The 9,797-nt window shown below is 35.4% G+C and overlaps 2 protein-coding genes across 2 annotated transcripts in view; one reads left to right on the forward strand and one right to left on the reverse strand.

Moving 5' to 3' along the window:
* The window catches only part of igf2bp2b (insulin-like growth factor 2 mRNA binding protein 2b), an 80,583-nt gene extending 73,784 nt beyond the window's left edge, over positions 1-6,799 (reverse strand). The window contains exon 1 of the mRNA XM_022674610.2: positions 6,365-6,799. Coding sequence (XP_022530331.2) covers positions 6,365-6,539 — 175 coding nt within the window. The 5' untranslated portion in view covers positions 6,540-6,799. The remainder of the gene's footprint in view (positions 1-6,364) is intronic.
* tmem41ab (transmembrane protein 41ab) overlaps positions 1-9,797 on the forward strand; it is a 519,270-nt gene that overhangs the window by 98,933 nt on the left and 410,540 nt on the right. The window lies entirely within an intron of this gene.

The following is a 9,797-nucleotide window of genomic DNA, read 5'->3' on the forward strand; positions in this document are numbered from 1 at the left end:
AAATAAATAAATTCACTTTCTTTCCACTCAGAAATGCTCTCTCTCTCTCTCTCTCTCTCTCTCTCTCTCTCACACACACACAGTGCAAATACATTAATGAGACCCCCAACTAACAAAAACTCCTAAACTCCTACTTTAGGTGAGAGCTTCTGAAAGCTGGAAAGAGAGTAACTAGTACTTGCTTTGTGTTTCAAGGAGGGAAAAGGAGCCCAAAACTACATTTATCTAGAAAAATCAGTTTAAACACATGTTCATATTGTAAATTAGATCTACTGAAATGTATTATGTTGAAAAGTGACAAAAAATGGCTATATAAATAATCTCAGGTGTGTTTTTATCTCTTGCTTGGTTGTGACTAGTTAAAACATGTTATATGTTTATATGTTTATATGGAGTAAAGAGTAAATACATTATTTCATATAGTCTTTTCATAAAAAAAAAATCAAAAACATATATATATTTGAGTTTTGAGATATAAGAGTGGAAGCTACTGGAAGCTAAAAAAGTGACTAGCTAGTACTTGCTATATCTTTATAGTGAAAAAAAAAAACTTTTAAAAAGTCTACACAAGTTAGTTATTTTCCTTTTTGCTAAAAACTGTAGATTTTAGACATTTTTAGATGGAAAAGGGCTGTTTTTATTGTGTTTTTGAGTTTATTTTATCATGCTACAGGTGATGATAGCTGGTCGCTAGTGTTGTTACTACTGCTACACTCCTTGTTATATCTTTTTATGGGAGAAACAAGCCCCAAACTACATTTATCTAGAAAAATGTTCACATCATACATTAAAATAACGGGTAGAAGATACGGAAAGCTGGAAGGTGACTAGCTTGTACCTGTTTTGTGTTTCTAGGAGGGAAAAAGAGCCCAAAGTACGTTTGTCTAGAAAATCAAGACTAGACAAATGTTCATATCATAATTTAGACCTATTGAAATGTATTATGTTGAAAAGGGACAAACAAGCTCAAAACTACATTTATCTAGAAAAAAATAGTGTTTTTATCTAAACAAATGTTCATATCATGAATTAAAATAAAGAGTGGAAGCTTCTGAAAGCTGGAAGGTGACTAGCTACTACTTGTTTTGTGGTAACAGGTTGGAAAAGAGCCCAAAATTACATTAATCTAAAAAAATAAGTGTAAACAGATGTTCATATCATAAATTAGATTTATTTAATTGTATGTGTTTGAATTTGAGCTAAACAAATGAAGCTTCTGGAAGCTGCAAAGTGAGTAGGTCGTACTTGTTTTGTGTTTATAGGGGGGAAAAGGAGCCCAAAACTACATTTATATAGAACAATAAGTCTAAACAAATGACAAATGTTCACATCATGAATTACAATAAAGAGTGGAAGCTTCTGGAAGCGAGAAGGTGACTATCTAGTACTTGTTTTGTGTTTCTAGGGGGGAATTAAAATGACATTTATTTAGAAAAATAAGTCTAAATAGATGTTCATGTCATGAATTTAACTTATTTAAATGTCTGCATTTTAGTTTTGGGACACAAGAGTGGAAGCTTCTAAGAGAATCCAAGGTGACTAGCTAGTACTTGTTATATGTTAATAAGGGACAAATGAGCTCAAAACTACAGTTATCTAGAAAAATAAGTCTAAAATAAAGAGTGGAAGATACTGGAAGTACGAAAGAGACTAGGTAGTACTTGCTTTGTGATGCTAGGAGGGAAAAAGAGCCCAAAACTACATTTATCTACAAAAATAAGTGTTTTTATCTAAACAAATGTTCATATCATACATTAAAATAAAGAGTGGAAGCTATTGGAAGCTTGAAAGTGAGTAGCTACTACTTGTTCTGTGTTTATAGGGGGGGAAAGGAGCTTAAATGTATATTTATCTAGAAAAAGAAGCCTACAAGTTGATTAATTTTCTTCTTTGTTACTCAAAAACAACATACACAGAAAACTAAAAAATCACAAAAGTGGAAGTTACTATCTAGTCCTTTTTTTATCTAGAACAAATATGTCTAAAATGTTTATATCATAAATTAAAATAAAGAGTGGAAGCTTCTGGAAGCTGGAAGGTGACTAGCTAGTACTTGTTTTGTGTTTATAGAAGGGAAAAGAGCCCAAAACTACATTTATCTATAAAAATAAGTAAAAAGAAGTATTTAAAAGCAACATACACAGCTGTAGGTTTTGAACATGTTTAGATGGCAGAGGGCTGTTTTGTCTAGTAGTAGAAGCTTCTACTAGAACCCAAGTTGACTAAATGAGCCCAAAACTACATTTATCTACAAAAATAAGTGTTTTTATCTAAACAAATGTTCATATCATGAATTAAAATAAAGAGTGAAAGCTACTGAAAGCTGAAAGGTGACTAGCTGGTACTTGTTTTGTGTTTATAGGGGGGAAAGAAGCCCAAACTACATACACTAGTAAAATAAGTGTTTCTATCAACAAAGGTTCATATCATAAACTAGAATAAAGAGTGGAAGCTACTAGAAGCTGGAAGGTGACTAGCTAATCCCTTTTTTGTGTTTATAGGAGGGAAAAAGGAGCTTAAATGTATATTTATCTAGAAAAAGAAGCCTACACACGTTGGTTAATTTTCTTTGTTGTTACTCAAAAACAACAAACACAACAGATGTTCATATCACCCATTAGATTTATTTAAATGTATGTATTTAGGTTTGAGACACAAGAGTGGAAGTTACTACTAGAATCCAATGTAAATATCTAGTCCTTTTTTATCTAGAAAAAATATGTCTAAACAAATGTTTATATCATATTTTCTAGTAGTGGATTCTAGTAGCAACTTCCACTCTTGTGTCCCTAACCTAAATACATAAAATAATAATTTTATGTAATTTTATGTAATAAATGGAAGCTTCTGGAAGCTGGAAGGTGACTAGCTTGTACTTGTTTTGTGTTTATAGAAGATATATATATATATATATACATTTATCTATAAAAATAAGTGAAAAGAAGTCTTTAAAAACACAACTGTAGGTTTTGAACATGTTTAGATGGCAGAGGGCTGTTTTGTCTAGTAGTAGAAGCTTCTACTAGAACCCAAGGTGACTAAACGAGCCCAAAACTACATTTATCTACAAAAATAAGTGTTTTTATCTAAACAAATGCTCATATCATACATTAAAATAAAGAGTGGAAGCTTCTGGAAGCTCAAAAGTGAGAATCTTGTACTTGTTTTGTGTTTATAGGATAGAAAAGGAGCTTAAATGTATATTTATCTAGGAAAATAAGCCTACACAAGTTGGTTAGTTTTATTCTTCGTTACAAAAAAACAACAAACACAAAAAAGTGGAAGTTACTACTAGAATCCAAGGTCACTATCTAGTCCTTTTCTTATCTAGAAAAAATATGTCTAAACAAATGTTCATATCATACATTAAAATAAAGAGTGGAAGCTTCTGGAAGCTGGAAGGTGACTAGTTAGTACTTGTTTTGTGTTTATAGAAGGGAAAAGAGCCCAAAACTACATTTATCTATAAAAAAATAAGTGACAAGAAGTCTTTAAAAACAACAAACACAGCTGTAGGTTTTGAACATGTTTAGATGGCAGAGGGCTGTTTTGTCTAGTAGTAGAAGCTTTTACTAGAACCCAAGGTGACTAAACGAGCCCAAAACTACATTTATCTACAAAAATAAGTGTTTTTTATCTAAACAAATGTTCATATCACACATCATACACCTGGAAGGTGACTAGCTTGTACTTTTTTTTTTTACATGTTTTAAGTGACAAAACAAGCCCAAAACTACTTGTTCAAAATGTTCGCATCATGAATTAAAATAATGAGTTGGAAGGTGACTAGCTAGTACTTGTTTTGTGTTTATAAGAGAGGAAATTAGCTTATAAATATATTTATCTAGACAAATAAGTCAAAACAAGTTGGTTCATTTTCTTTTTTTACTCAAAAACACCAGCTGCAGGTTTTGAACATGTTTAGATGGCTGTTTTTTCTAGTAGTGGGAGCTAGAATTTAAGGTGACTATGTAGTAGCTGTTTTTGTGTTTATAGGGGGGAAAGGAAAATATAGAAAAATATAGAAAAATCAAACTAAACAAACATTCATATAAATTAAAATAAAGAGTGGAAGCTTCTGGAAGCTGTCTAGCTAGTACTTGTTATATGCTTCTAAGTGACTAAACAAGCCTAAAACTACATTTATCTATTAGCCTAAAATAAGCCTAAACAGATGTTCATATAAACTAAAATAAAGATTGGAAACTGGAAGATGACTAGCTTTTACTTGTTATATGTTTTTAAGGGACAAAGCACGCCTAAAACTACATTTATCTAAAAAAAAAATAGTGTTTTTATCTAAACAAATGTTCATATCATGAATTAAAATAAAGAGTGGAAGTTTCTGGAAGCTGGAAGGTGTCTAGCTAGTACTTGTTATATGTTTCTAAGTGACTAAACAAGCCTAAAACTACCTTTATCTATTAGCCTAAAATAAGCCTAAACAGATGTTCATATAAATTAAATTAAAGACTGGAAACTGGAAAGTGACTAGCTTTTACTTGTTATATGTTTTTTAAGGGACAAAGCACGCCTAAAACTACATTTATCTAAAAAAAGTATCTAAACAAATGTTCATATCATGAATTAAAATAAAGAGTGGAAGCTTCTGGAAGCTGGAAGGTGTCTAGCTAGTACTTGTTTTGTGTTTATATGAGGGAAAAGAAGATTAAAACTATATTTATGTAGAAACATAAATGTAAAGAAAAAAAAGTTGGTTCTTTTTATTTTTTACTCAGAAATGCACGAATTACACACATTTAAAGCAGGTTAAACACCCAGTAAAGCAGGCAGGAGCTGAGAGACAGCTGAATAAGAGGTAAACAGGTATTTATCAGGTGTTTGTCTCAGTGTGTGAGGTAGTGTTGGGTTATATATTTGCTGGTATCTGAAGGAGCTCAGGTGTGGAGCGTGTTTTTCTTTCCCCTTGTCAAGTGCTGCTGCTGCTGTTACTGTTGTTGTTGTGCGAGCTGATTTGTCTCGTAAAATCCGAACGGCTTCGATTTAAATCGCGAATTTATTCTCTTCACTTCCCTTTTTTCGCTTCTTTCCTCCCCCGCGGCTCGGAGCCGGAGTTAGCCCGGGCTTTGGGAGCTCCGGAGCCGTTTTCACTCCGCCCGTCTCTCACCTTCCTCCTCGGAGCCTCGCCTGCCGCTCCGCCGCCGGTGTTCCGTCGATTTGTGCTACCTTGCCAAATCGTGCCACCGTGGTGAATATAGAGTGAATATGCAGTGTTTAGAGTGAAGCTGCAGGAATAAATTATATTTTTATCGTCTAAAAAGCATCATATAAAATGCTTATAGACATTATAGATATTTATACGACTTATGAGGCAAATTGATCACTTATGAGGCAATTAGTGTGATAAAATGTGATATATATATTTTTTTACTATTATTTTAAATCGACAAATTTTAAGCAAATAATAAAAGTAGGCTACAATTGTGAAATACACTCAATAAAAACAAAAACGAATTATTATTTTAAAAAACATTAAAACGATTACATTTCTGTATCTGCGCATGCGCAAAACAGAAGGTAGCACATATCAGCGGGTAGCAGGACTCGACGGAACACCGGTCCGCCGCTCCGCCGCGCGCAGATTTACCCACCGTCCGTTTACCGCCGCTTTGCTCCAGCTGCACATCACCTACGGGCTGGCCACCTCGTACTAACCTAGGCCGGGCTTTGGACTAGGCTTTGGTGCCGGTGTCTCGGCTCGGGCGCGCGCGGGGGGCGTCCAGAAAATTCGCGACAAAAAATGAGCGAAAAATATAACCTAGCGAGAATTATGCCAATCCGGGGGACCACCCAGCACCCAGCCATCCTCCTAGCTCTGGCTATGGGTAGGTAACCCTACATAGCTTATAGTTTAGGACTAAGTAGTAGCTTGATAAACTAATATAAATAGAGGCTACAGGCGTGTTTTAACATTATTATAATATATGTACATATCCTACTTTTTTATTTTTAGGGAAAAGTGAGGAAAAAAAAGGCTGTGTGTGAAGTTATTCTGTTGTTGTTTTTTTCTTTCTTTCTTTTTTGCTTGTGCACACAAAATCTGTGATGTATATATTATTAAATAGATAGATAGAGAGCACTATAATAATATAATTATTAATAAAAAAAGAAAGAAAAAAAAGATTGGCTCAGATATATGTATGCATTATAGCTACAGCACTGCTCTGCTGCCACTAATGTTACTCTGCTGCTCTCTCTCTGTTCATCCCCAGCCCCGCAAAGAGCTTAAAAAACGAAACGTTATAGAAGCTCCAGCAAACCACACGCAAGCCCTATCGCTAAACTAACGCCGCCATCAGATAGAGAGTGTAATAAACAAAGATTAGCAAAAAACAGCGCCCACCTGACAGCGTCTCGATAGCTTTTATGGCCCACTTCTGGTCAGGGAAATCCACGAAGGCGTAGCCGGACTTGAGCAGCACTTGGTCGGCCACGGGCAGCTCGCTCTCCCCGAAGAGGCGCTTCAGGTCCTCCACGGTGACCGAGGGACTCAAGTTCCCCACATAAAGCTTGTTCATGATCCAGGGAGGGAAAAAAGGCACGGAGGAGCGGAGGTGAAGTGAAGGCGGGAGGTGGAAAGTGGAGGAAAAAAGAAAAAAAAGGGGGAAATGTGTAATTAAACGATATTAACGCGAGGAGAGACAAACAAAACAAAAATAACAAAAAAGAAAGAAAGAAAAAGAAAAGGCCAAGCGAAGCCCCCCCTCCCCGGCATCAACTTGTAGCTAGCTAAATCACTTTGTGTATGTGTGTGTGGGTGTGTGCGTGTGAGTGTGTGAATGTGAACGTGTGTGTAAGTGTGTGTAAGTGTGTGTGCGTGAGACTAAGGTTTAAAAAAAAAAAAATCCCCCACGTCACACACACACACACACACACACTGAAGCACCGCCTCACACTTAGAAGGGAATAATAAAATAAATAAAATAAATATTTTTTACATTAAAAACATTTAAACTTCAACCACTGGAAATATCTATTAACAGACTATCGTTATTTAGACACGCTGTCAAAAACTAATTATACATAATCTACTTATAATAACAGTACAATAATCAAACACCAGATAATAAAAATAATAATAAAAACGTAAATAAATCGGTTATTATTTATTTATGTACATAGAGCTCTGGAAAAAAAAAAACAATAAGAGACCACTTCAGGTTCTGATTTAGCTATTTATATGTATATGATTGAGTAAAATGAACATTGCTTTATTCTATAAAAAATATTTGGCTGAAATAACAAGAAAGATGCAGAGCTTTCAGAAAACAAGTTCATATTCATAAAGATTTAAGAAATGTCAGAGTTCAGAAATCAATATTTGGTGGAATAACCCTGGTTTTTAATCACAGTTTTCAGGCATCTTGGCATCATGCTCTCCTCCACCAGTCTTACACACTGCTTTTGGATAACTTTATGCTGCTCACTCCTGGTGCAAAAATTCAAGCAGTTCAGTTTGGTTTGATGGCTTGTGATCATCCATCTTCCTCTTGATTATATTCCAGAGGTTTTACATTTGGTAAAATCAAAGAAACTCATAATTCTAGAGCTATTATTATTATTATTATTATTATTATTATTATTATTATTATTATTACCGAAGCACCTTTCTTACAGCTTGAAAGAAATGAGAATAATAGAATATTGCAAATAGTATTGAATATCTTAAATTATGTCTATTTAAATTTATGGATTTGAGTTTTGAGTCAAACATATTAAAAGCATGTTAAGCACTCCACAAAATGCTTTTAGGTGACAGACACTGCTTCCCACAATTCCCACATCTCTCTTTCTCTAGCTCTATCTCTCTCTTTGTTTCTTTCTGTATCTCTCTTTCTCTAGCTCTGTCTCTCTGTTTCTTTTTGTATCTTTCATTCTCTGTTTCTCTCTCTCTCATTCTCTCGGTTTATGTCTCTCTCTCTCATTCTCTCTGTTATTTGTCTCTCATTCCGTTTCTGTCTCTCTCTCTGTTTCTGTATCTCTATCTCTCTAGCTCTCTCTTTCTTTGTTTCTTTCTGTATCTCTCTTTCTCTAGCTCTGTCTCTTTCTTTGTTTCTTTCTGTATCTCTCTTTCTCTAGCTCTGCCTGTTTCTTTTTGTGTGTGTCTCTCTCACTCTCTTTCATTCTCTCTGTTTCTGTGTGTATCTCTCTCTCTTTCTGTATATTTTCTCTCATTCTCCTTGTTTATGTCTCTCTCTTTCTGAGTTTGAGAGAAACTGGAGGAAGGTAAATTGTTATTTGTTATGTGATTGTAGTGTTTTCCAATGTAGTGTTTTTCCTGTTTTTCACTAACCTGTGATCATGTCTCTGTTTGGCTGAGATTTTAATAAAGATGTTTTAAAACTCATAACTCTCTCTCTCTCTCTCTCTCTCTCTCTCACACATAAACTGTATATAGCTGAACAGAGCATCGTCTCTCAAAAGTGAAGCCACCACAGGTCGGGCGCCCCCTGCTGTTCGGTTTCAGAAAGCTGTGTAACTCCACCCATCCCCATAGGTTTCAATGGCAAAACAGACAACTTTCAATCACGTTTTTTTCTAATATACTGTAATTCTACCTCCTTTATTTAAATGCAGCAGCTAGTGTAACCTCTGCTTATATTGTCAAATTTTTATATCAACCACAGAATTCAGTTTTTAAAACGTTATTCAGCTCTATTAAAAAAAGGTGTGGTTATTGTAAAAGGGCTGCTTATGGGCGGGACCAATAACAGACCGTCAGCTCCGCTCCGCCCCGCTCTGCAGTCTGTGACCTCGAGGCAGGCCTCAGGGGCGGGGTTATTTAAATGAGTAGGCTGCTATCCACAGTCTTTCTCCCTCCTCTGGTCTCTACTGCGCAGACTCGGGTTTCAGGATCGCCAACATGGCGGAAGATTTTGGCTTCATTTTCATTGAATGTATGGGAACGGAGACACAACGTCCATCTTTTTTTACAGTCTCTGCTCTCTCAGGATACAGTGGCTGCTGCTTCTGTTGTTGTGGCTGCCATCACATCACGTCCACGTGGGTGAAGGGAAACTACACCCCAAAAAGATCTTAAACAAAAGATTTACAATTTCGGGAAGGGTCCATCACCCAAGAATAATAAAATAATAAAATTAAACAAGCCAAGGCAAGACAAGATAATGTGAGCATCCCCACTATGGGACTAATGAAGAATTAACCTACGTTATCTCATAAATTTGCATCAAATACTCAGGAACCGCAACTAATTATCCAAAGAAAAAAAATGTTTACAGAAAGACAATGATAAATTTAATTGTTTCTACTGAATGTATGAAATTCAGATTTAATAATTAATATTTATTTATTAATAGAAATATTTTAATTTGTATTTTGTTGCAGTAGAATACTCTTAATTCTATTCCTCAGCATCCGCTGACCTCGCTCTGTTATTTTACACTGACAGAGCACACTGTCACTGTAGTTCCCAGTCTCTTCCACTGTGTTATAATTTCACTGACAGTTGGCTGTGGAATATTTAGTAGTGAGTAGTGAAATTTCACCACTGGACGTGTTGCTGCAGAGGTGCTGCATCCTATCCTATCACGGGTCCACAGAGCTGGATTTCTGCTGGAGCTCCTGAGACCCATTCTTACACTAATATTTGTAGAAGCAGTCCTTTTATACACCTGTGGAAATTAAAGTGATTGGAACACCGGAGTTCAATGATTTGGATTAATAAGAGAACACTTTTAATAGTGCTACAGAGTGCAAGTCTTTCCTATTCCGGTTTTCTGTTTCCACTACATAGAAACACTGTATACAGTCAACAG

Source organism: Astyanax mexicanus, chromosome 21 (genome assembly GCF_023375975.1).
Source record: "Astyanax mexicanus isolate ESR-SI-001 chromosome 21, AstMex3_surface, whole genome shotgun sequence".
Taxonomy (NCBI): Eukaryota; Metazoa; Chordata; class Actinopteri; order Characiformes; family Acestrorhamphidae; genus Astyanax; species Astyanax mexicanus.